The sequence below is a fragment of the Myotis yumanensis genome, unplaced genomic scaffold, assembly GCF_028538775.1.
Source record: "Myotis yumanensis isolate MYYU_CA2020_CCGP unplaced genomic scaffold, mMyoYum1.0.hap1 SCAF_13, whole genome shotgun sequence".
Taxonomy (NCBI): Eukaryota; Metazoa; Chordata; class Mammalia; order Chiroptera; family Vespertilionidae; genus Myotis; species Myotis yumanensis.
The window spans coordinates 1,697,934-1,724,892 of NW_027223764.1; the positions used below are offsets into that span (position 1 = coordinate 1,697,934).

At 62.7% G+C, this 26,959-nt stretch overlaps 1 protein-coding gene across 7 annotated transcripts in view; it reads right to left on the reverse strand.

Annotated features, from left to right (window-relative positions):
• FAM53B (family with sequence similarity 53 member B) overlaps positions 1-26,959 on the reverse strand; it is an 83,580-nt gene that overhangs the window by 16,256 nt on the left and 40,365 nt on the right. For all 7 annotated transcript variants that reach the window (XM_070432060.1, XM_070432061.1, XM_070432062.1 and 4 more), the window contains 2 exons: positions 24,934-24,988; positions 12,362-13,137 (listed from right to left, as the gene is read on the reverse strand). In XM_070432060.1, coding sequence (XP_070288161.1) covers positions 12,362-13,137; positions 24,934-24,988 — 831 coding nt within the window. The remainder of the gene's footprint in view (positions 1-12,361; positions 13,138-24,933; positions 24,989-26,959) is intronic.

A 26,959-nucleotide genomic window follows, 5' to 3' on the forward strand; every position in this document is an offset into this window, starting at 1 on the left:
TTCCAGGTAGAACCTTCTACACCTCTTCGTCCTCAAAAGTGGGAGCCAGAGCCTGGCTGGCATGGCTCAGTGGCTGAGCGTCGACCTGTGACCCAGGAGGTCAGGGTTCCATTCCTGGTCAGGGCACAGGCCCGGGTTGTGGGCTCGATCCCCAGTGCGGGGTGTGCAGGAGGCAGCCGATCAGTGATTCTCTCTCATCATTGATGTTTCTGTGCCTCTCTCCCTCTCCCTTCCTCTCTGGAATCAATGAAAATATATCTTTTTTAAAAGTGGGAGCAGAAACCAAGCCCTGAGGAAGATACAGTCATCTCAGTGGACACCAGCACACGGATCTTGGCCGAGGCCTCTGCATTGTTCTTGTGCCCTCTGACCACCCACCCGACCACCCAGGAGGGGGGACGGGGAGAGACGGTGACGGGCACAGGGTCCCGGCCTCGAAGGCAGCAGGCGGGAAGCAGGAAGCACCATCCTGGCCTACTCAGCCGCCACGTGAATGAGTCAGCAGCTGTTTCTCCCAAAATACTTTTCCTCCACCACATACCAAGGCCTGCCAACATCCCAGCCATGGCAGAGACTCACTCGGACACGCCAGCCCAGACGCACTGCCAGAGTCCTCGCTGCCACAGCTGTCGGAGGGCCGGCCACGGACAGTGCCCGCCTGGGAGGTGGCAGGATTCATGGCCAACAGCTGCCCTCCCGGAGCCGGTGTGACTGCGGCAGGCCCCTTCCCAGGCCTCACGCCGCCTCACGCCTACGCCTTCGGGCCCCGGAAGGAACAGCATCTGCTGGACGCCTGTCTTCCCAGGAGCCACGCTGCACACCTTTCAGCTCAGGACGCCTCCAGAGGTGGGCATTCCCGGGCCCATTTCTCAGGGAACAACAAGCTGAGCTCAGGGAGGCCACCGCCCACGACCCTGCAGCTGCGAGCAGCAGAGAGGGAGCGGGCTCAGGCTGCCTCACCCAGGCTCCTCGCTCAGCGCCCCAGCACCCACGCAGGTATTTATAGCACCGAGAGCGAGCGCCTCAGCAAGATGATCAGCCACAGGTACAGACGACATCATGAGCTGCCAGACGCCTTCTCCCTACTGAGCCAGAACGCGCTATTCTTAGTCACATCGTCAAGGAGAGGATCATGTTAAGACACTGGAGGCGCTGCCTAGTCCCTAGAATAAACACTAAGGAAGCAGCAACGAACATGGCACCGCCCCCACAGGAAGAGCCTGTGCCACGGGAGGAGGCAGAGGTGAAAGGCCCCGGGCGGGCGAAGCCCAGGTGCCCGCATGCTCTTCATGCTCAATGATGATGATGATGGTGATGACGGTGGTGATGGTGATAATAGTGATGATGGTGATGGTGGTGGTGATGGTGGTAACAGTGATGATGATGGTGGTGGTGGTGGTGGTGGTGGTGGTGGTGATGGTGTTGGTAGTGATGATGAAGATGGTGATGGTGATAGCATTGATGGTGGTGATGAAGATGGTGATGGTGTTCATGGTGTTTGTGATGGCAATGATGAAGGTGATGATGGTTTTGGTGGTGATGGTGGTGATGATGAAGGTAGTGATAGTGTTGGTGGTGGTGGTGGTGGTGATGAAGGTGGTGATGGTGTTCATGGTGTTTGTGATGGTGATGATGGTGATGATGGTTTTGGTGGTGATGACGAAGGTGGTGATGGTGATGAAGGTAATGGTGATGGTGGTGATGATGAAGGTAGTGATAGTGTTGTTGGTGGTGGTGGTGGTGATGAAGGTGGTGATGGTGTTCATGGTGTTTGTGATGGTGATGATGGTGATGATGGTTTTGGTGGTGATGACGAAGGTGGTGATGGTGATGAAGGTAATGGTGATGGTGGTGATGATGAAGGTAGTGATAGTGTTGGTGGTGGTGGTGATGATGAAGGTGGTGATGGTGTTCATGGTGTTTGTGATGGCAATGATGAAGGTGATGATGGTTTTGGTGGTGTTGGTGGTGATGATGAAGGTAGTGATAGTGTTGATGGTGGTGGTGATGATGAAGGTGGTGATGGTGTTCATGGTGTTTGTGATGGTGGATGGCAGTGGTGATGAAGGTAATGATGGTAGTGGTGATGGTGATGATGAAGGTAGTGATAATGTTGGTGGTGGTGATGGTGGTGATGGTGGTGATGACGAAGGCAGTGATAGTGTTGATGGTGGTGGTGATGATGAAGGCAGTGATAGTGTTGGTGGTGGTGGTGATGATGAAGGTGGTGATGGTGTTCATGGTGTTTGTGATGGTGGATGGCAGTGGTGATGAAGGTAATGGTGGTGGTGATGGTGGTGATGGTGATGATGAAGGTAGTGATAGTGTTGGTGGTGGTGATGGTGGTGATGATGAAGGCAGTGATAGTGTTGATGGTGGTGGTGATGATGAAGGTGGTGATGGTGTTCATGGTGTTTGTGATGGTGGATGGCAGTGGTGATGAAGGTAATGATGGTGGTGGTGATGGTGGCAGCTGCCATGTGCTGAGCACCCACCGTGTGACCCGATGTGCTAGATGCTTCACACCCTCTGGTTTCTGTGATCTGCACAACAGCCCTCTCAGGTGAGTTATTATTCCCTGAGCCGTGGGCATTGAAGAGGCGGAGGCATATCTGAAAGGGAAGAGCTCATTCTACCATGGACCTTGTCGCTCCAACTGCGACCCCTCTCCTGCCCTCGCCAATGAGAGTGAAAGCAAACCTCTTTGTACAACAGGGAAGGAACAATGGGGGTGCTGAGGGGTGGTGGGGGCACAGAGGGGTACTGCTGGGCTTCACGCACCTCCCTTCGCCGAGGGCTCCCCGAACTCTCGGCCGAGGCTACATCCTGCCCAAGCCCCCACAAAGCCCAAGCCACAGCAGCCAGGTGGCAGTCCGGCCGAGGCAGAAGGCCAGCTGCACTCAGCACGGTGGCCAGTGCTTGCCACCTGGGAGGGGCGAGGTCACTCCCAACCCTCCCGTCGGAGGCTCTCAGGCCCTGTACCAGGGGTCGAGGCCGTGAGAGCCCTAACTACACTCTGTGCTCGGGGAGGGCAGGGGGGCCGGAGGGCAGAGCTGAGCGGGGCTCTGCCTGGCGTCCTCCCGGGCCGTTCTGACCTCTGGGCTGCACAGGATGGGCAGGGGCAGTGAGGGGGCACTGGGAGGAGCACAGGGCGTGGTTGTGGCCTTGTGTCTTCCTGACCCACCTGCACCGCGACTGAGTGCCCAGCTGCTGGACCAGAGCATGAGCCCACAAACACCCAGGGGTGCAGACCGAGCACCCACTCTCCCGCCTCCTCCCCGAGGCCGTCTTCCTTCCTCCTCAGGGCAGGGCTCACAGACAGTCAGCTGACTTCCTGCCTCGGGGCCTGGCTGCTCTGGAGGGTGAGGCCGCAGAACCGGCTGGGAACCCGCCCTGCAGACACCTGGGCCCCGCAGACACCCGCCCTGCAGACACCTGGGCCCCGCAGACACCCTGCACTGGCCCGAGGCACATGGGGGCAGACCCGCTGACCGCTGACCCGCCTCAGCGCAGCGCCACCCGAGTGAGGGCTGTTCTCAACGCAGGGGGCCTTCACTTACCGGCTCCTGTATGCGTCCTCGTCCCTGAAGCACCCATCTCAGGAGAAAGGCACGAAGGTGCCATGGTCCTGGGAGCGGGCCGGGTGCCGACCACCTGCCCCCCGCTGCAGCCGGAGGCGGGGCTTCCAGGCCGGGAGGTGAGGGTGCTCTGCAGGGCTGCGATCCTCCCCTTCACCCACACGACCCGCTCCCCACGCAGGGCCTCAGCCACCCCGCCCAGGTCCGATTCCACACCCGCCAGGGACCGCTGTGGCCCTGAGAAGGTCATCAATAAAGCCTGCTTCTGTGCTCGCGTGTGACAATCACAGCCTCCGCCTCAGGGGTACTGAGTGTCCCTAGAGCAGGGCCCGGAGTGCAGGGAGCGGGCAGTGCCTGCAGCTCCCCCGCCGCCACCAGTGCTCCTCAGGGGCCCCGGGTGCTCCTGGGACCTCTGTCTGCCACGTGCCTCAGCCCAGCCAACCGCTATGCGTCTGTCTCTCTCAGGGGGCCTGTGGCTGATGCACGCCCACCCAGCATCTTGCACACAGTAGGAGCTTCGCTGAACAGGACTTGCAGAATTTGGATAGCCTATGTGGCTAAACACGGATTTTCCTTGGAAATCGTCACACACACACACACACACACACACACACGGTCTTCCTGCTTCTTGGCTGCAGAGGTCCCAGCACAGCTGCCCGTGCGGAAGCAGAAGGCGGGAGCAGAGGGCTCGCGTGGGAACAGCTTTCCCTAAAAGGGAGACACCCCTCCCTCCTCGCTCGGTTTCTCATCTCAGCTTCCCAGCAGGGCCCGCGCCAACAGCACTGGTGGCAGTGGTTCTGGTTGTGCTAAGAACTTTCCAACCACATTCCTGGGTCCCCACAGGCCTCCGGCCCAGGCCGCAGCCTCCAGGCGCTGGGTGGGCGCCGGGTTCCCAGGCGCAGGGCGGCTGGGCCGGGACAGGCCGGCCTCTGCTGACTGGTCTGAGGCGGAGAGCAGGGGAGAAACCACGCTGTCTGAGGCTCTTCAGTGTCAGAGCCAAGCCTCCCCCGATCTCACAAAGCTGCTCCAAACCACCGCCCGGCCAAGTGACCGCCAAGCTAACATTCTCCGCGACTTCCGACGGGCTGTCGGCCGCGGCCGGAGCACATCTGGCAGCAGGGGGACTCCCGGGCCCCCTGCCAGGGCGCACGTTCCAGGGCCGCCCCTGCCGGTGGGTCTGGTTTGGTTCCACACTGAGCAGAGCGGCCTCAGCAAATCCTTCGAGGGACAGGACAGAGGCCGGGAGTGGGCGCAGAAGGAAATGGGCGCTCCTCCCTGCAGCCCACGCTCCGCAGGCACAAGGCGGCGTCCCTGGGGCCTGGACGGGCCGCCCGGCAGAAGCTTCCAGCGCAGCGCCCCTGGGAGAACGCAGTTCTCATTACACAACAAAGCTCCATGCTTTTGTGCACCGAACACGTGGAGCATCGCTCTGGTGCCAGGCCGGGCGGCCAAGACGTACAGGCGCTGGCCGCTCCCTTTCTGCAGCCCCCCCAAGCCTCCCCCTCGCTCCCCCTGGCTAGCTCCGGGTTCACATCGCGAGCGGCACAGGATGAGGCCCACGTGGGGGGCAGGGGGGCAGACTTTGGCTGGGGGGGCCTGAGGGTTGGGTGGGCCGTGTTACATCACCCCGCATTCCTGACGGCCAGAGAACAAGGCGGCCCTTTCTAGGACTGGCTTCCAGTGAGCAACTGCCAGGTTTAGGTCGCTTTCCAAATGAGGAAACTGAGGCACAAGGCCACCTAGAGCAGGGCTGGTAAATTGCTCTCAAAGGGCCAGGCACTGAATAGCTCAGGCGTTGCTGGCCCTCTGGTCCCTGTGGTAACAGTAACCAGGTGGCTGTGCGCCAATAAAACTTTATTTGCAACACAGGCGACGGCCTGTGTGCTGTGGTCTGCCAGCCCCTGGCCTAGGCAGCGATTCTCAACCTGTGGGTCGCGACCATCGGAAAACACAGATAGCATATCAGATATTTACATGACGATTCATCACAGTAGCAAAGTTAGTTATGAAGTAGCTACGAAAATAACTTTATGGTTGAGGAACTGTATTAAAGGGTCGCGGCCTTAGGAAGGTTGAGAACCACTGGTAGAGGTTTGAGGGGCCAAAGACACAGGGGCCATAACAGGAGAGGAGTCCCCTTGGGGAAGCTCCAGTTAGAAGATCAAATCTGTTCTTAGAAAATACTGTCACCCACACAAACCCGCCCCGGCCTCCAAGGTCCGCTGTGATGAGGGTGGTCCCCGCGCTCCTCCCGGACCAAGCTCCAGGGTTGAGGGCCGGGGAGGCCCCAGTGGACAGGGGGTCAGGGCTTCCCTCCGTCCCACCTAAATCCCAGAGGAAGAGAAGGCTCTAGCAGACTGAACAAAGGCAGGTCCCCGTGCCCCAGACACCAGGCCTCCGAAGACGCCCAACACGGATTCCGAACCCTGGGATGGGGGCCCACGCTGCCCCACACCCTCCTCCCGGCTCTGGGACCAGCCTACGGCCCCACCCTGCCCGGGGAGGGGGGTCTCTCGGGGGCCCAGGGCTGGGCAGTTGGGACGGTCCATGGAGCAGAGGGCAGGGGCCTTTAATCCGCCCCACCCCACCCCCCGCACGCTGGGCCGCAGGTGCCACTTGGGAACACGGCTCCTCACGGGCCCCGGCTCCCTGGAGGCCACTGTTAGCGTCCCCACCCCGGCCTGCTCAGTGTCGCCACTTCCAACTGGATTCTCGGGCCTTGGAAATAAGCCAAGGTTAGCCGACTCCATCCAGCCGGGGACAGCTGTCACCTCAGACCGTCTCGACGGCTCGGACAGTGGCCACAGCGGAGCCAGATGGTCACGTGAGATCCCAGCTGCTGTCCTGGGGAGCGCACTGACCGAGCCACCTCCCTGTCCTCACACCAGAGAGCCCGCGTCCAGGCCGGCCTGTCCCGCCACGGCCACCACGGCCACCACGGCCCACGGGGAAGACTGCTTCCGGCCAGCCCTCAGCCCCGGGATGCCAGCCCCACTGCCCCCAAGCCGAGGGGACACCGAGATGGGATGGGCCTGGACCCTAAGCCCCGCCCACGTGGAAAAAGCACGGACCTCGAAGCAACGCTGACCTGGCCATGCCGGCCTGTGAGCTCGGCACTGCACACAGCCGGCGCTCAGTCAGTGCACACGACCTGAGCAGCTCTCAGGGCTGCTGCTCCTGGAGTCGTTGGCTGCAGAGGCTGCAGGCGCACATTCCTATATGGCAGGGGCGCAACCTAGAGCCACGAATGCCATTTTCCAGGAAAACCGGGGAGGAGGCTGCCAAGCCCCGAGGACCGGGCTTCTCTGGAACGTGCTGCCTGGCCCGGGGCCTCGCCGGGGCCGTCCCACGCCGTCCTGGCGCCCTCTGGGCTGGCGCTCACTGCTGGAGCGCCGGGGAGTGGGCACCCAGGCCTGGGGCCTGCGGGGGGTCAGCCGCACAGACCTGGCTCGGAGCCTGGTGGGGACGGACGCACAGCCCAGTCATCAGGGATCCCCGGCTGCAGGACAGAGGAGGGCCCTGCACTGTGGCTCACTGCCCCCGGCCACGCGTCTTCCCCCGGCAGGCGCAGTGTGTGCCATTGGCGGCGTGGCTACCGGCTCGCAGCTTTTCCAACGCACACAGCACCCGGGTCAGCGCCCTCCTCAGCGCCGCCCCGAGGGGCCCGGGGCCCAGCTCGGAGGATTTCAGCGGCACCTTGTCTGTCGCCCTGGCCAGGGTGCAGCAGCTTCTCACGTCACTCCCTCCACGGCGCCCATGTTCCCGTCCTGGCTCTCAGTTCTCAGAAACCTGGGTAACAACTGCTCACGGTGAATTCTCCGCGGACGTGCGGGTGCGTCTGTGCCCAGACAGGGCCCTGGTGGGTCTGGGGGACCTTCCACACGCCCTCTGTGCACAGAGCCCAGCAAGGGGCCTGCTGCAGCCCCCCACCCCCATCCCCGCTCCACCAGGTAAACGCATCCCAGGCCCCGGCGGGTCCAGGGGAGGGCGGGCGCCCGGTGGCCTGCGTGATGCGTGGTGTCTCCACCCCACGGCCACTGCCACGGCTCACGAGGGGCTTCTGGTGGCCGCGCCGTATTCTGGAACCAACCATTTCTTTGGTTTTGTAGGACAGGAAGGAAGCACACCCCGCCCTCCCCAAAAGGGATCACCCAGGGTTCACCATGTCTAACCTTCAGAGGGGGCACTGCTCATCTTTTAGCCATAAACAGGCAATGAACACCCACCTGGCACCCAGTCACGCAGAGTTCCTGCCAGTGGGGGGCTATCCTGGGGGACAGCCCAGGGACCAGCCTGGGACCAACCTGGGGACCCAGCACTGGCCCCGCCGTCCCATGGCGCCTGCTCTCCTTGGCTCCCCACTGTGACCTGAAGCGGCAAGAAAGGGCAGGAATTCAGGGCCCTGATCCCGCAAAAACCTTACAGATAAAGGGCTCGGGTCGACGGGAGATTCTCGTGGGTGCGGCTCCGGAGAGCGGAGGGCTGTGAGGCAAAAGGCCAGGCCCCAGGAGGGCCCATGGCGGACAGGGTACGGGCCCAGGCAGGCGGCCAGCGTGCGGCTCCGGCCTGGCTCCCAGTTAGTCACACGTCCACCTCGGGGACCTCTGTGCCTGCCCATCTCCGGCCCTCCCCGCTCTCGGGCCCGCAGGCTCACGGCTCCTGTCAGGGGGCGCCATCCGACATCCCGGTAAGGAAGGCCTCTCCACCCGAGTCCAGAACGGGGAGCCAGTTCCCAGCGGGTCAGGCAGTGTCGGCCCTGAGCTGCAGGGCAGGGTCCCAACCTGAGGGCAGTAACGCAGCTCAGCTACTCGGCTCGAGCCCTCGGACCAGCCACGCGAGCCCCAGCCCCAGGCGTGGGGGCGGCCGAGACCCCAAAGCTGCACCTGGACCCTCCTGAGACACCCTCCCGGCAGCGCCCATGGAGCCGACTCAGGAGCACCGACCCTGGGCCGACACGGCTCTGGGCTTGAGTTCTCACACGAATGACCTTTCTTTTTCATCCTCACCCGAGGATAATTTCCCACTGAGTTTTAGGGAGAGTGGAAGGGAGAGGGAAACACAGAGAGAAGCATCGGTGTGAGAGAAACACATCGATTGGTTGCCTCCTGCACACGCCTCGACCAGGGCCCAGGCCGGGGAGGAGCCTGCAACTGAGGTATGTGCCCTTGACCGGAATCAAACCCAGAACCCTTCCGTCTGCAGGCCGACGCTCTATCCACTGAGCCACACCTGCTAGAGCTGCACACAAAGGATCTTTAGCGCTGCCAGCGATAGGATGAGAGAAGTCGGCACCCTTGTGGAGAGCGGCCACAGCATTCGGACAGGTTCAAGCCTGGGGCTAATGAGAGGGCACGGTCCGCTCCTGGCAAAGCCACGTGCAAGTCCCAGCACAGCTACAGCCAAAGGCTAAGGTTGTAATCTTGACCTTATGGTCCAAACCTGTGGGCCCACGTGGCTGAGTGATGTGGGCTGGGGAGGGGCAGCATGTAAACAAAGCTTGACCAGGTGCATGTAACTGAGTGGATTCGAAACCCGCAAGAACGTTGTAACCACGCCCTTACTTTGCCTCGGGGAATCTGCTACAAATTAAAGACTCGGCTTGCGGGCCATGGCACTCTCTCCATCAGAGAGGGCAGCGTCCCACCCAGCCCCAGCTTTCTTCTCTTGTCTGTCTTCTCCATCCTTCACCGCCCCCTCTCAGGCTCACCCATCGGCCATGCCGGCTCCGCACACACCCTACCTGTGGATGGGGAAACAGGTGCGGAGAGGTCACACGAGTTGCTCAGGATGAGGGTCGAGCCCGTCTCATTGGCACAAGGCCCCGCTCTCCACCAGCCCCGCCTTGTGTCTGGCCCACACGCTGCCTCTGCCCTGGCAGCTGCAGCGACAGGGCGCCCTCTCCCCTCCTCTGTGGGCCCCAGGGGTCCAGCTGATCAGAGGCAAAGGCCAGCGGGTCCCCAGGCCCCTCCCACGGGGGCTTCCACGGAGCGGGGCTACAGATGCTCAGACGCTGCCCGGGGGTCACAGGCCACAGTCTCCTGCAGGCTGGCCCGTCTCGCAGGGCCCGTGCTGCCCCAGAGCGTGACCCGAAGCCAAGGCTGCCCCCAGCATGTCTGGGCGACTGGAGGGGCTCCCGTCTGGGCAACTGGATTAGGAAGCAAAGCCCCCCCCCATCCAGAGAGCCCTGGGCACCCCCAAGCTCCACGGCCTCCCATCTCAAATACCTGGGCTCAGAAAGGCCCTCCCGTGTAGAAAATCACCACGTGGCTAACCCTGCCCCCGGCATGTCCCTCCAGGGAGCAGGGGTTTGTCAGGACTCCCAGTCGCTCCAAAGGTCTAACCAAAAAGGCACCTGTCACCTTCTCCCTGAGCCTCTCGTGCACCTGGTCCCGGGACCCACGCACAAAGGGCCCCTTCATAGGAACGCACAGTGGGAACCCCTCCCCCCAAACACCCGATGTGCAAACCAAGGTCCAAGGCCCATGACCCAGCGAGAAGACAAGGCGGCGGGGAGCACGGAGCAGCACCCACCCTCAGCACAGCCTACCAGCCACGGAGCGTGCCGCTTCCCGACAGCCACGAAGGCTGAGGACAGCCACAGCCTGCGGGGGCGAGGGCCCGGGGGCAGCAGTCCACGGGCCGTGAGTGGGTCCCTGCCCACACACTGGTGCACACACACCAGCTCCCGGGGACCAACACGGGCCCACAGGTGCCAGGCTGCGCCCGGGCCTCTTTTCAGATGCCGCCCTGGGCCTGGCTGCCAAGGCTCCTGGGATGGCAGGGCACGCCTCCTGGAGCCATCAATCACCGCGGGAGGTGACGCAGGCAGAGCTGCCTGGGGCGAGGGCTGGCAGGGTCACAGGCCTGGTGGGGGCTCTGAGTCCGTCCCGAGGCTGCTGGCCCCGGCCCATGGCACACACTTCCCAGAGGTCCCCCTGCTCTCTCCCTGGACTCTGCCCCCAGGGCCTGGGCCAGGGGAAGGCGGGCGGGACCGGGCGGCCTCCTCGGGACCCGGGGACGCGGCCTCTGCGTCTAGGCACAGCCCCAGCGAGCGATGTGTTTTAGACGCACTCTGCCCGGTGAGGACGGGAGACACCTCGGCGGGCCCGGGGGTGACTCCGTCGCGTGGCTAGTAAACGGCGTAACGTGTGTACATTGTTTTTATTACCCATCTGGCTTGTTAGGTCATAAAACACGCTCAGCATCACACATGGAACCGAAGCCACTGCTCACGCCTAGAACTCGGGGTCCCCTCAGAAGTCGCCCAAGCCCGGCACCTTGTCAGCCCTTCACTGACTTAAACTTCTCCCGAGGAGGAAAATTCCACGCGGCTCCACGGTAAATGCATGTGCCCGATCGAGGTCCAGCTGCCAAGTCCTCGGAGACAGGGGCCCGGCTGGAGCGGCCGTGGGAGAAATGGAAACGAGAGCCAGGGGCGGCGGGTGGGGTCTGCCTGCCCCCCCCCCCCGCCACGACTCCACAGGCTTCAGGGGGCACACCACGAGCTTGTCCCCCAGGCTGGGGGTGGGCTCTGGACTTGAGACCCTGTACCTCTTCTTTTGTGGGGGGACCGCCAGGCTGGGAGGGGGAACCAAGAGAGAGAGGAAAAGCTCCGGAAACGGCAGCTGCATGTTCCTTCTGAAACGAGTCAGGCCGGGCCGGCAGGGCAGCCCGGGCACTGCAGGGAGTGGGCCGTGTGGCCTGGAAAGGAGTGTCTGTGACGAGCCTGCCCAGGTGGCCACACGCTGCCAGGCCAAGGCCGAGCCCTGGCTGCCCGGCGGGATCCCTCCCGGCAACGACCGATGCTCACACAAGACCAGAAGCGACCACGGTCGGACCAGGGCCTCCTGGACGCCGAGCCCCGAGCGTCGAGTTCTCCCCACCACACCTGCCGGCCCTTGAGTGACAGGTCACGGGCCAACCCTGCCGCCTGGGCCTCACCCATCATCCCGACCTCCCAGGGAGAACCAAACGCGGCGACGCTCCAGCTCAGAGCGTTAACTCCAAGTTCATCCCATTCAGATCAAGGTCAGTGTGAGCACAAGGCAGGGCTCTGAGACAGAGGACACAGCGCCAGTGACGGGCGTGTGGCCCGAGGCCCTGCCTGGCGACCAGCGAGGCCGGGTACAGACACAGGCGGCACGGGGACCGTGGTCGAGTGTCTTGCTGATCTCACATTTTCGACAGTTTAACCAAAGAACAAGGGCCTCCGCCATCTCTCGTTCTCTAAAGCCATAGCCCAGCCCTGATCGCAGGCCCAGCCCATCCTGCCAGGCCCCCGCAGTGCCCGAGGGAAGGGGCACCAGGGTTTGGTGTCACTGGTCTGCTCGCCCACGCCCTGCCTCTCGCCACCTCCCTGCGTCTGCACCCAGCACTGCTCACAGGACAATTTCTGATTCAAACGGAAAAAAACAGACACTTAAACAAAAATCTCGCCCGGCCGGCATGGCTCGGGGGGGTGAGCATCAACCAATGAACCAAAAGGTCAGGGTTCGATTCCGGTCAGGGCACGTGCTGGGGTTGCGGGCTCGATCCCCAGTGTGGGGCGTACAGGAGGCAGCCGATCCATGATTCTCATTATTGATGTTTCTCTCTCTCCCTCTCCTTTCCTCTCTGAAATCAATAAAAACATATATTTTTTAAAATCTCATCTTTCTTTGGATAGGATTTAAAATACAAGGCGAGGCCCCCACTCCTGAGCACCTGTGAAACGTGCCCGCACCCACCCGCGGGCTCCCGGAGCGTCCAGCGGCTCCCGCGGCCCCTCCCGTGCCAGGCCTTACCTGTGCCATCTTGGCCAGGTCCAGGGAAGGCCGCTGCTCGGGCCCGTCCTCGGGGCGCCGCCGCTTGACGCCCACCTTCTTGTCGTTGAGGACGCAGGGCTGGGAGCGGCTGCGGGACAGCCCGCCGGGGCGCCGTGCCAGCTCGGGCGTGGAGGCGGGCGTGCTGCTGGCGGAGGGCGCGCAGAACTCGGCGAAGGAAAACTGCTCGTGGGAGCACGAGAGCGACCGCTGCATGTCCAGCCGGGCGCCCCCCGCGGGGCTCAAGTCTGGGCTCCAGAGGTCAGCCTGTCCGCAGGTGGCCGCGCCGGGCGCCCCCGGGCCGGCCTGGCCCCCGAGGTGGCGGGGAAAGCCCGCGGGGTCGCAGGGCGAGGCGAGCGCGTCGGGGCGGGATGGGAGGCTGAAGCTGGAGCTGCGCTGCATGGTGCCCGGGCCGCCGGCGAGGCGGGGCACGCTGCCCCCGCTGTAGCAGCGCCTCTTCTCCACGGGGGTCCAGACCCTGGACCCCAGGGGCCGCCAAGAGGTCCGGCAGCTGGACAGCTCATCCGAGAAGGACAGTGACCGGCACTGGCGCTTGCTGGGGGGCGCGGAGGGGTTCCCGTTGTGGTCGCTGAGGCTGAGGTCTTGGATGAGGCTGGTCACGGTGCAGGCGGTCGCCGCCTCCGGGTGCCACAGGGCACCGTCCGGGCACCGCTCGGGCAGGCGCTCCCAGAGGCTGGCGCTCGGCGGGTCGATCTGAAGGGGGCACTTCCTGTCCAGGTCTCGCCATCTGTCATTTTCTGGATCAAAAATGACAAAGAGGAAACAGGACGTCAGCAGCCCTCATGCCAGCCGGCTCCCTCCTCACCCTCCTCACCGGGGGCCTGGCTTCTACGGGGAAGGCCCTGAAACCACCTGGCCCCGCCTCACCTCACGGAGGAGAAACGGGCTCAGAGAGGGACCTGAACCCGGCGCTGAGCTAGAAACAGAGCCAGGCCCGAACCCAGGTCCCCGGGCCCCGTGGGGCTTTCTTTCCAACACACGGACGGCCTCCCAGGAGGGCCCAAAGCATCCTTTCCAAGCCGAATGCCTTCTCTCTTTACAGATGGAAACCGCCGCACCCCCACCCGGGGGCAGCAGAGCTGGGCACAAGCCCGCCACCTCCCGTCTCATGCGCTGTGGCTCAGGCTGGGACTTGGGGGCCCTGACCAGAGACCGTCACCAGAAGGAAGTCGATGGATGCGTCAGGGGTCCGGGTTTATGGGGCTGGGGGTGCAGCCAGGATACTTGACCTGAATCCACCTTTAAAATACTCGCTGACAATAGAAACTGGGTTTTATTGGTTTATGTCCCAGCCACCGAAATGCCCCACAGCAAAAATCACCCCAGCTGCCGACCATCGAGTGCGTCCCTGTGTTCTCGTGGTTTCTCCCTGAAGCTGAGGCTCAAGTGGTTCACACAGAGGATCAGCCTGGCTGCAGAGACCGGCGGGTACCAGCTGCAGGTGCACAGCAGGTCTCTCCTTGAACACAAGAATAAGCTGGTGCCGTGGGAGACGCCAGCTCTGCACTGGAACCTGCGTTTCAGGGACATAGTCCAGAACCGCTTCTTTTCTTTATCTTTTTTTAAAATTTATTTTTATTGATTTCAGAGAAGAAGGGAGAGATAGAAACATCAATGATGAGAGAGAATCATTGATTGGCTCTTCCTGCACGCCCCCCACTGGGGATCGAGCCTGCAACCCACACATGTGTCATTGACAGGAATTGAACCTGGGACCCTTCGGTCTGCAGGCCGACGCTCTATCCACTGGGCCAAACCGGTCAGGGCAAGAATCACTTGTTTCCTGCTATGGGATCGGGCACTGTGCTGGGGGACCTAGGGGAGCAAAGGCCAACCTGCCCGCATGCTGTGTCTGAGTTTCCGACACAGAAGCCAAGCTCGGAACGACGCCACGCTGCCAGGGACCGGCCGCTGGCACACTCTGTGCCTCCTGGTCCATATACTGGTATGGACTGTGTGTACACATGTACGTGTGCGCGTGTATGTATGCACATGTGTGCGCACATGTATGTGTGTGTGCACATGTATGCACTGTGCACGGGTGAGCGCAGAGGGAACAGCGGCTCTAGTCAGTCAGCGGAGGGTGGAAGTACCGGTAAAAGTGGAAATGACCTGCGGCAGGTATTTTAGCCGATTCTCACGGCACGGGCACCAGTCACTGAGCACGCGCAGCGCCCTGCATGCGGCACCAGCCCTGCCCCCGTGAGGAGACCGAGGCGTGGAGGGAGGCGCTCAGCGAACAAGTGAAAGGCTGGCCCGTGTCTGGATAATATTCTCGGAATTTCATGTTCCGTGTAGGTAACAATGTATCGAATTGTCACGTGTAGGTAACAATGTATCAAATTGTCACGTGTAGGTAACAATGTATCGAATTGTCACTGCAGCGCAGAGGGGCCTGCCCTGCCGGGGGGATGCCCAAGTCGTGCAAGGTGGCCACCTGCAAGGAAGTTGTGAGGCTTCGGGCAGCGAGGACGCCACGTCTGCCGCGAAGGGCTCTGACCCGCGCTCAGTGTCACACTGAGCAACGAGGCCGGGAAGAAGCTTCGCGAGTCAAAGGTGAGACCAATTCGGGGCTCGGTGTGCGACTCGTTCAGGGCACTCTGCTGTGTCCTGAGACACAGAGCCCGAGGGCCTGGGCCTCGGGCTGGACCCGCAGGAACCTCCCGGAGGCCATTCCCATGACAGGGCCTCCGGGGCTGGAGCGGCCGAGAGAAGTTCTCCTTTGGTCTGGCCAGGCCAGTGGGGACAGAGCAGGACGGTCACCAAATGTCCAGCTCAGCTCATCCTGAACCTCTGGGCCTTGGTGCACGGCAAGGCTCAGTACTGTTCCTTTAACGGAATTTGATACATTGTTACCTGTTGGCAGGAAGCATTTACGCTGCTCAAGAATGGTCCACCAAGACCCCGCTATTCATCACTTTTAATCAATTTCAATTGAAAGTTGAAATTCAATAAACTAATAATAAAGTGACATTAAAAGAAACACAAACTAACATTGACCGAGTCACGACGGCCTGGATATCTGATGTAGACGGACAGTTACGCTCAGGACACACGTGCGCATTTGTGTGGGATGAGGTTCTGCAAAAGGACAGGAGTGACAGCAGAGAACTCCGCTGCGGGCCGGCCGGTGCGGCTGGCGAGTAAGTCATCGGGGGACAGCACGGAGCGTGAAAGGCCCGGCTCCGAGACCGTCAACCGCGTGGGGAGCTGTTGAAGATGCTATGCTGACCTCACACAGCGCGACTCCGATTTAGTAAAAGACACAGGTCACACGGGCGGGACCGGCCGACGGGGCTCAGTGGTTGAGCATCGACCTAGGAACCAGGAGGTCGGGTTTGAGTCCCAGTCAGGGCACATGGCCAGGTTGTGGGCTGGATCCCCACCAGGGGGCGTGCAGGAGGCAGCCCATCCATGACTCTCATCATTGACGCTTCTCTCTCTCCCTCCCTCTCCCTTCCTCTCTGACATCAATAAAAATACATGTTCTAAAGACAGTAAACAAGGAGGTCCGCAGTGAGTGGCAGACAGCCTGTTGGTTCCATTTTTTCCTTTTCCTTTTCCTACAGTGTCTGCATTTTCTCTAAGAACACGTGCATTTCCAAATCCACGGGGGGCAGGGGGGGGGGCGGGTGGAGGGTTGGCCACCAAGCCCGCTAGGCTGTGCCAGGGTCAGGGTCAGGGTCAGGGTCAGGGCCCGGGCCTGCGATCCCAGCCTCCTCTGGGTTGGCTGCTGCCTCTCAGGGAAGTTCCCACAGAACAACACTGGCCACCAACTTCTCTTTTGGGACAAGGCACCAAGGAGCCAGATGGTCCAGGCATGCGGCCGACTGAGGAAGGAACCAGCGGGCCTCCTCCCCCCGAGCGACGAGGGCCCCGCGGTGGCCCCTGCTTAAGACGCACCCCAAGAAGGCGCCTCTCCCGGCCCTGGGAACCAGTGAGACTACAGGGACCGGCCCATCCTCAGACGACAGCGCTTCCTGTCTCATTTCCCTGGAGTTTCCCCGTCTCTAGGGAAGTCGTGGGAAAAGGGGAACTGGGAGCCAGGTGAGCATGGCCATGGTGCCTCCCGCCAGGCCATCCCGTGGGCTGGGGGCCTCTGGGCCTCTCTGGCCTCCTACCTGGTCAGTCCCACATCCTCACCGCCTTCGGAGAACCCTCGCAGGCCCACCCCTGCCATGGCCCATCCCCGTCCGCCGCTGTCCACTGCCCCGCGGAGAGATCGCAAGCGTCTGGGCCCGGCAGCCCGGCCCTGCTGACTAGTCTCTCCCCAGCAGGCCCCACGCTCCAGGCACACTTCCTGTGACGTCAGAGGCAGCCAAGGATCAGGCTGAGTCAAAATCACCCTTGAAAATACCCCAAAACCCCCTGAAGAGTCATTCCTAGGCACCAGGCATTCTTTATAAAACTGAAGTTGGGCCCAGCCGGTGTCTCAGTGGTTGAGCGTCAACCCACGAACCAGGAGGTCGCGGTTGGATGCTTGGGTGGCCGACTCCCTCCCCAGCAGGAGGCGGGGCGCGCAGGAGGCCGCCAACTGATGATTCTCTCTCATCATTGATGTTTCTAGCTCTCTCTCCTTCTCCCTTCCTCTCTCTGAAATTAATAAAGATATATATTTTAAAAAATACAACAAAAAAACCCTGAAGTTTGATGAACTGACTGCAGCAATGAGCACGGGTAACATCTATCGGCAGCGGTGGTGTTCGATTTGTTTCTAGGCTAACCACAAACCCGCCCCGGGACAGGCCGCGTGGCTAACTGAGGCGCCCTGCCTGCCTGCAGGATCCGTCCCACTCTCCCCGGTCAGCCTCTCTGGCCTCAACGTATAAAACGTCCTTGTAGCCGGAGAATGAAAGGAACCAGTTCTCAGCTCAGCCCACTGTTAAAGGCAAGTGCAGGGGGACCGAGTGAACCTCAGCTCCCCCAAACACCAGCTCTTCTCAGCTTCACACCTTTGCGAAGGTGCAAGGCCTGGAATGATCTCCCACCTTCATCCTCCCACCAGCAGCCTCGCATCCACCACCGAAGAGCCACCTCGAACAACATTTACCTGCCCGTCGCCTTCCCCATCGGCCCCCGGGCACCCACAGCTCTGCCTAGACTTTCAGTCCTGAGGCCCACATGGTCCCTGACCTTAATGATCTGCTTCCGTGTCTGCTGCTGGGCACGAGCTCTGGGGCAACATCTGGGCACGGCTCCCCCGTGCCAGCAGGGAGCGGGCACCCAGCTGACCCCGCCGGGGTGGTGCAGGAAGCAGCGAGTGACAAGTGCAGACAAGCTGCAGAGCAGGCCGAGGCTGTGTGCTTGGTCTCACTTGTCTTTTTTTTTTTTTTTTTTTTTTTTAATATATTGTTATTGATTTCAGAGAGAAAGGAAGAGGAAGAGAGATAGAAACTTCAATGATGAGAGGGAATCGTGGATCGGCTGCCTCCTGCACGCCCCCTACTGGGGATGGAGCCCACAACCCAGGCCTGTGCCCTGAGTGGGAATCGAACCCTGACCTCCTGGTTCATAGGTCGACGCTCAACCGCTGAGCCAGGCCGGCCAGGCGATCTCACTTGTCCTTGCCCCCAGCACACGTCCCCCTTCCTGGGCCAGGCAGGCCCAACCTGGGCGGGTCCTCGAACCCCCACCCCACGGGCTGTGGACGGGTGTGTGGAAAGCAGCCAGGAGGCTGGCTGGGGACTGACCTCTGAGATGCTGCGAACACGCAGAGCCCTTCCCAGACGCCGAGCGCGGCTCTTGTGCGTCGAGCCCAGCCAGGTGGCCCCGGCTCTGTCTGCGGGCAGATAACACGGAATTGTTTCTATCTTTATCGCTCCGAGAAGTGTGTATGAGAAAAGTAAGAACAATGGGGCTATGTTTAGCCTCGTGTTTTCCCCCTTCGCTCAGGGACAGAGAGAGGCCTGCTGGGTGGGTCACCAGACAAAAGGAACAGGAATAGGAGGTGGTTTTCAGCGGCCAAGCGCCCTGGGCTGCAGGCTGACGTCAGTGTGCAGAGGAACCGGGCGCCGAGCACGGGACACCGGACGCCAGCCCCTCCCTCGAGTCCCTTCTGCGCAAACCACCACAGGACTCTTCCAACAGCGACCAAGGCCACCGACTCGCTGAGCAAGAGGCACTGGAGGGCGGGAAGGGTGTGGCCCGGGTTCTGGGCTCAGCTCTGCAAGTTCCTTCAGCTCTGGGCTCGGTTTCCGCAGTGCAGACCGAGGTGACAGCTGGTGTGGGAACTCGGGGACTGCGGGGCAGGGCCTGCGAGGGCACCGAACAGGCTGGCGATGCTGGCGCCACCCCTTGGGGCCCGGCTCTGGGGGCTGCGGCCGGACGGGGCTGTATGCTCCACACCGGGACCCTCAGCGTGGCTCCGGGGCACCGGCGGGGGCTTCCGGGGTATTTGTTAGAATGCAGTCCCAGGTCAGTCCCGGACCTGCAGACAGGCTCTGGGCGGGACCTGCCTGTCAGCACGTTGCCCAAGGCGTTTCCCTGAGAAAGGGTGAGAGCCCCGCACGAGGCCGCAGCCCGCAGCGCCACCCCCAGGAAGCGTTGGGGTGGATGGTCCGGTCCCTGTGCTGCTGGGGGCCAGACCCCGTTGCCCGTCGTGCGGTGCTGCTTGTCTTGTTGGGCCAATAACAAAGCAGACCATGGAGGAAAGCGACCCACCTTCCACCCCCAGAGTCCCTTTCACAGCGGAGGGCCCCCAGGTGTTCTGGGGGGGAGCCCACAATCTGCGGCCTCCCGGCATCCTCCCGAGACACCTGTGGCTTCTCAGGGAGGCTTCTGACATCCCTCGGCAGACGTGGGCTCGGGGGTGGCACGAGGCCTGTGAGCTGAGGGGGTGGTATGAGGCCTGGGAGGTGGGGCACCCCAGTTCCATGCCATCCCCACCCTTTTAAGCCCCAGAAGCATCGGAAGTGTCCCTGCTCCTGCTGAGCCCATCTTCGGGGGCTGAGACGCTACGCAGGCGTGTGTGTGGGAGCCATGTACCCACAGGGCCTGCCTACAGACGAGGCAGGTGGGGGGGGGAGGGCGGGGACTGGACAAACACACAGAAAGCCCAGGCGCCACCCGGCTCCCCCACTGGTACACGGACCAGGCGGCCTCAGGGGCCCTTCAATGCGGGGGCCCCAGACTGAGCCTGGGGTTTCCGGGAAGCTCCCACGAGCTGGGGGCACAGGAGCAGCCCCCCCGCAGCACACAGGGGCCAGGAGTCAGGCCCCCACCGCACTCACAGGGCTCGGTCCTGAGGCCCTGGCGAAGGAGGGCGAGGCCTCGGGTGCAGAGATCAAGAGCTCGAAGGAGGAAGCGCTCAGGGCATCACACTCGGCGTTTAACCCCCAACATGCTTGTTTCCACCTCACCCGGGCGGGGGGGGGTGTGGGGGGGGGGCTTCCCAGGGGCCCAGGTTCTCGGGGACCACCAGCCTCCGAGGTTCCCAGGCACAGGACGCTGCCCACGGCGACACCCACAGCAGAAGCGGCTTCTAGAGAAGGTGACGTGCGCAGCCGAGGCCGGCGGGGCCTCCCGCAGACCCGGACGGCTGACTCATCCGTGGAGTTCACACCTGTCCTCTGTGCTGACGAGGCCTCCTGCCCTGTCCTGTGGCTGAGCGGTGCTAGCAGCTCTCGGGGCTGCAGGAACACCCCCTCTGCTGGCTCTGGGGGTAGAAGCTCACAACCTGCCCTGTGGTGACCTGGGAGGCCGGCCAGCGTGGCTCCGAGGTTGAGAACTGACCCATGAACCAGGCGGTCACGGTTCGATCCCCAGTCAGGGCACAGGCCCCGGTTGTCGACTCGATCCCCAGTGTCGGGCATGCAGGAGGCAGCCGATCAATGATTCTCTCTCACCATTGATATTTCTCTTTCTCTCTCTCTCTCCCTTCTTCTCTGAAATCAATAAAAAAAATATTTTTAAAAAAGCTACCAGACCTCAGAGAGAAATCTTTCTGTCCAGCACGGTTCAACATAGCCAACTGGTTTCCCCCGCAGACACCAACGCCGGGAGCCCCCGGGAGCACCCCTCAGGCACGAGGAGACGAACAGCCAGGTAATGAAACACGGTGGGACGGGCTTGTCATTAACATGCTGACAAACCGGACGGAGCGCACGGCAGGGCTGCTGTAATATTTTTACGATTCCTTTTTATACATAATGTATGACCCTTCTGCTCACGCCGCCCGCCTCTATGCCCTGCCTGTGAAGTAATTTACATTAATAAGTAATTTATTGCCATAACTCCTAAAGTAATTATGAGTTTCCATCCATTGTTTTTCTTCTTAGCATACGAATGGTTTGCTCTCTGTCCGCGGACTCATATTTACACGACCCTTCCCGATGGCCTTTTTTGCGGCCATGGGAGTGTGTTCTCGTTCCTACGGACATCGGATTCCCAAGTCTCCTCCTCGCCTGAGAGGTGAAGCAAATGGACTGTGTAGTGTCCATTGTCCCTACAACTCAGACCTCATTTAACGGGTGCAATTGACGGGGGGGAAGGAGGGCAGACAGGGAGGGGAGAGCCTGCTCTCACCCCCACTTGCTATTTCACCAAAAAAGATTCAACTAGGACAGGTATGACCTGTGCCATGTGACCTGGGTCCATGTGAAGAAGCACTTCCCACTGCAAGTGATGGAGGCGGGAGGGAGCCGTGCACCAGGGCCCGGGGAGCCCCCGCCTCTCCCAGCACATGGGATTCCCTCGGGCGCAGCCACGCCCCTGCCGCTCCCACTAGAAATCCTGGCAGCAACAGGGGCTGGTCCCCCTGCCAGGCCTGACCGGTGGCCAGGCCACACCCAGGAAGTGGCCACTTGACCAAGGTTTCCTGTATCAAAAACACACTAACCAGCCATGCGGTGGCTCTCCCCCCACGAAGGTTTGCGGGGGAAACCTGGCCGCACAGGGTGCTGAGGATGGGCTGGGAGGTAACCAAGGAAACCAAGAGGAGAAGGTGGGCTCTGCTGGAAGCAGCCCAGGGGCACAGGCCCTGCCCCCCTCCGCCCTGCCTCCCACCCACACCTCGCCCAGCTCTGCTCTCTCCTCCCTGCGGAAAAGCACAAACCACTTCTTTGTATCAAGTTCCCAAACTGTGGAGGGGGCGAGGGGAGGGGGGGACACAGAGGTGGGGAGGGCCTGCGCTGCAGCTCCTGGGACGGAGAATGGAGTACTTTACAGAGACGCGGGGTGAGCCCTGGACTGTGAGTGAGGCATTTCTGTCTGTCTGTTTTTGCTAATCCTCACCCGAGGGTATATTTCCAATGATTTTTTAGAGAGAGTGGAAGGGAGGGGGAGAGCCAGAGAGAGAGAAACATGGATGAGGGAGACACATCGATGGGTTGCTTCCTGCACGAGCCCGGACCAGGAACAGGGATCGAGCCTGCAACCTAGGTACATGCCCTTGACGGGAATCGAACCCGGGACCCTTCGGTCCACGAGGCGACGCTCTATCCACTGAGCCACACCGGCCAGGGCAGGGAGGCATTTTGCATTTCATCTGAGTGGGTGCCGAGGAGGCTGAGCTACTGGAAAGGGCGGCTTTTAAAGAGGAAGCGAACAGGCCGCGGCCCTCCCCGCCAAAGGCGCTCGCCCGGATTTTCCAAAGAACATTTAGGAAACGCGAACGCCTTTGGCTTCAGCTAGGACGCTGTGGGGCTGCGGGGAATGACGGGGTTGCAGGGCCCAGCTCAGCTCTCCCGGGGAGATCCCACGGACCAGGCCCAGGCCACGAGCCCTTTATCTCCAGGAGACAGGCAGGGCAGGGGGTTGGCGATGGTAAAAATGTGACGTTTTATCTCTGCTGAGCACTGTCAGGCTCTGGAAGGGCCCAAAACCCGCTTGGAAAGTCTGGCCGGACCACAGAAAGGAGGCACGCCCGAGATGAAATCGCGCTGCCGGGATGCCCTCCCGGCTCCCAGCCCGGGGCGAAGCCACACCTCCGTCCCGGCTGCAAGGGGCAGGAGCGGTCACCTGAGCTCCAGCAGCGCAGGCACGGGCCTGGGGAAGCCTAGGCCTGCTCACGTCCCCGCGTCGGCCAGTGCGGGAAAGGCAGGAGGCGGGAGGGCTGAGCCGGCACCCCCTGTGGGCTCCGGTCTCTCGGATTCCTGTGAACACCTGCCATCAGCAAGAGGAGACCGAGGCTCGGGCACATGTGTCCCCAGCTCTGAGGGCCAATTCGCTCTCTCCCTGCACCAACCACCCGCATGTAGTAGTTACTCAATAAACACCTGCGAGAACAGGCCGCCGAGAGGAGCCCAGCTGTGCCCCGTGCAGTGCGCTCTCAGGTGGGTCGGGGCCTCTTGGATCAAGGAGGGCTGAGCAGCGGGCAGATAAGCATGTGGGAGAGAGAGGCGCTGAGGAGACGGACCAGGGCACCCACAGACCCGCTGCTCCCCACGCTCCCCTCCTGCCAGGCAGGACCTGGTGTGGGCTGCACAGCAGGAGCAAGGCAGGACCCCTGAGGGGCAGACCCCCCCGCCACTCTGCAGACAAGCGGGCACAGGCCTGGCTGGGGCCCTGGGCCGGGGAGAGGCCTCGGCAGGAAGCAGGCCGAAGGCTCAGCCCGGCTCGCATCTGGAAGGAGCCGTCTCTCCATCTGACCGTCCCCAGGGCCTCTGCCTGGCTCCCTGGGCCTGAGGGTCTCCCCGCAAGCGACTGCCTCACCTACACTCGCTCCCCAAGGAGACCCACGGGGTCCCTCTGTTCGGACTGGCGCCTCCGGCAGGGAGCAGGAGAGCCGCTTTCGTCTCCGCCCTCCTCCTCACCACTGAGCTGAACCTCCTAGGGCCGTCGTAGCCATTTTACTATAAGGAAACCGAGGCTGAGAAAGCTAAGCAGTTCAGGGCGACTATCTGAGCTCCCCACCGCCCATGACAAACCCACAGGAGCCCCACCTCGCATGGCGCACTCGGCTCGAAGGCCAGGGAAGCCGAGGCAGGGACGGCCTGAGAGGAGGGCCGCCCCCCCACCCCCCGGGCTCCTAGTCCGGCCGGTTCAGAGCGGAAGCCCAGGCCGGGCCGAGGGGCCTCCCTCCCGGCCATGCTCAGCTGGGGGCCACGTGGCCGGGTCGCTGAGGTCTGTCGAGAGCTGTTAACCACCTGGGAGGGTGCACTGGGCCTGTGTGGGGACGGCCTCAGAAGCGGGTTGAGGGGGGAGCCAGGCCAGGTGACCCTCTGCTGGCCGACGCCCGCCTGGGCTCTCCCTCGCTGTGGCCTGTGACTGAGAAGAAAGCAATTCCTACACCCCCGATCCCGGCCCAGCTCTGCCCACAGGGGCCTGGGGGCACCTCGAGGGGCCCAGGTCTCCCCCTAAGTGAATGCAGCCCCTGACGCCCTGCAGTCCCGGAGGCCCTGCAGGGAGGAGCGTGGCCCGCCCAGCACCCCCCCCCCCCCCCGAAGCTCCCCCTCCGGGAAGTGGGGCTCATGGAAACTGCGGGGGTGGGGGGGCTGAGAAAGGGGCCAGGCTATGCGAGGCCCGCGAAGGCAAACAGCATCGGAGAGCCCGCAGTCGCCTCCGGGAGCCTGGTGCTGCCTCAGCGCCTCAGAGAGACTCCTGGCCAAGGTGCCCCAAAGGGAGGAGCCACGGAGACGACAGAAAGGAGACCGGCGATGCTCCGAGCAGGAGAAAACCATACAGGCGACCTGTCACCTTCCCAGCCCCGTCTTTTTTCTTTTTTTAATCCCCACCCGAGGATATTTTTTCTATTGGTTCTTAGAGAGAGCGGAGAGGAGGAGGGGGGAGAGAGAGAGAGAACCGGGACGAAGCTGTGGCCCTTCGGAGCGCAGGCCGACGCTCTAACCGCTAGCCACACCGGCCAGGCCCTCTCGGCCCCTTCTAAAGAACAGCCATGGTAGCGGGGATGGGGCTGCCTTCTGGGGAGCGAGTCGGCCATCGGAAGACAGCGCCTCAGAACGGCGCCTGCCCTCCGGCCAGTCCAGCCCAGCGCTGGGAGGCGTCCCGAGGAATCACCCAGAAGCAGACGCCGCTTCGCCACCAGGTCACCGTTACACCGGCCACCGGACACCCTGCGCCCCACAACCCAGAGGCTGCGCCGCCGGAGCGCGTCCAAACCCCGAGCGATGCCGCACCATCCACGGCACCGTCCACGCATCGGCAGGGAACCGGCGTTTCACGCTGACGGTGACTCCGACGAAGGAGAAAAGCATCAGAGGTGGTTTCTGTACGTAGTTGTACGTATCCCCGTGCTCACCATGGACTCGGCTAGGAAAACAGTGCAAAGGACATAAAACCACCCCGACCTGGAGCAGTTCTCACCGGGCAGGGGCGGTGCCTTTTCTGAATCAAACATGGGGCACTGTGACTGTGATCGCCAGACAGAGACCCACTGCTGCCTGCAGCCGGAACTGCATCTGTGGGCCACACTCCACCCCTGGGCAGCAGCCCCTGCACCGCTGGGACCGAAATCGCCAGGACCCAGAAAGAGCCCCCGCGGCCGCCTGGGCCTGTGTCCAGCCCTCGGGTCTCCCCGGGGGACTCGGGCCCCGGTGGGAGGGCCGGGAAGGGCTGCCCGCCACTCGGTTACTCACCCGTCACTCCACAAGAGAGAAGGGTCGGTCCGTGGCTCATCTTCTTGGGCGGGCGCTGCAAACAACCAGAAAAGCCATTCACTCTCCGAGCCCCAGAAGCAGGTCCGCACGCGAGCCTGCGCGGAGCCCTCGCTCCCGCCACGCTCGGGCAGCTGCCTGTGCCCACGCGGGGGGAGCGCAAGGAGAGAGACGCGTTCGTCCGACAACGCCTGCCCACAGTGCGGCCCGAGCTCTGTGTCCGAAGTCCCCAGTGGGTCATGGAGTCTCGGCCTCCAACACCCACGAGAAGGCCCATGACCTCTGACCCTGGGCTTCTCCGTGGAGGGATGTGGAGGGGCGAGGGAGGACGGGTGATGTGCGCAGGTGACGGGGTCGGGGTGAGCCGAGGCCCCGCACAGCCCAGCCTGGGAGCGGAGGGGACCTCACGGTAGCAGGAAGGACCCCGAGGGAAGGGCCGAGGCCTGTGCCACCCACCCAACCCCTCCCAACTGAAACGGGAGCTCGAAGGTTGTCATTGCTCTCCATGTACAACGTACAGCGGTGGCACCACATCCCGCAGTGGCTCCCTTCCCACTGGGGGCTGCTACCTCTCCCCGACCCCACCCCCGGCCAGGGCAGAACATCATGGCCCCCCGGCGAAAACAGGCCAGGGAGGCCCAGCAGAGCCCCCTGAGCGTGGAACATCCCGGGGCTCCCTGTGCCAGCGGGGCCCCCAGTCGAGAGGCCTGTTCTGACCTCTGGGGGGAGAAGAGGTGCCCGCCTGGCCTCAGGAAGAGTATTCCAGACTCGTTCATCCAGCCCCTCCACCAACCTGCACCACAACTGCCCACGGCAGGCTGGGGGGGGGGGGGGGGGCTGATGGCGCAACGGAAAGAGAGCAGGTCCCAGCCCCGGAGTCGCTGGTCACCGAGGCCCTGACTTCCGAGGGCAGCCCAGGCCCTGGCTCTTTAAGGCCTGGGAGGGTGAGGGTGGGGCCAACTAGGAACACCTGGCCCAGCCAGATAAGAGGGGTGGCAAGTGCAGGGCACCCGGTCCCCACCCTGTCCCCAGCGCCCGGTGCAGGGACCTTTGCCCTCAGATATGTGACCAGGGGCGCAGAGGGGGCGGCCGTCTTGGCCCCCAGGAAGCTCACAGTTCGTGGATGTCACAGTCACGTGGACAAACCTGACCCGACAGGGAGCAGGGCTGGCTTCTGGGGGAAACGGGAAGTTGGTGCTGAGGGACCAGAGGAGCTCATGAGGGGAGGAGGGGGTGTAGTCCTCCAGCGCCCCCCCCCCCCCCCGCGGAAAACAATTCTTATGTCACCAGGATGGCCGCCCTCCTGACTCCTGGACTCCAGGACGCAACCACCCAGTGCACAGCCCCGGAACCACAGCCCCCAACCCCTGCTCGGTGGGTGGGAGGCAAACCTGCCAGGCGAGGAGCCCACAGAAGCCCAAGCCGGGACGGGCTGGGGACGCAGGAGAGAGAAGCGGGCGGCGGGCGGCGGGCGGCAGGCTGTGTGGGAACAGGGCCGCTGAAGGGGGGCCACGGGCCACAGACAAGAGCGAGAAGCAAACAGGGAACCGACCCGCTGTCCCCTCGCTGCTGCGGGTTCCAGGCAGAGGGGCGCCTCGGGGCCCTCCCAGGGAACGTGGGCACATAAGTGGGCACCGCAGCGGCAGGGGCTGTGCCCACAGGAGGAAGCCCCGGGCCGCAGAGGGGGCTCCCTGGGCTGCCCCCACTCCCTCGCTCAGCGAGGATGTACTGTGTTTGCTGGGGGCCCGCCTCCCAGCTTGGAGGACACACACCTGGAATGTGAGTGCTCCTCAGTCCTCCCCCGCCCCCCCCCCCGCCCGCCCTGCTCCACGCCCCCCACTCCCCATGCGAGACTGAGCCAGCCTCCTCACGGGTCCCCTGCGCCCTGGGCCCGTTCTCCATCCCCCCTATCCCCCCCAGCCCACACTGTTCCTCTCCAACAACTTCCCACAGCAACCGGAATAAAACCCAGATTGCCCCCCGCAGGCCCATGAGCAAGCCCAGCCCT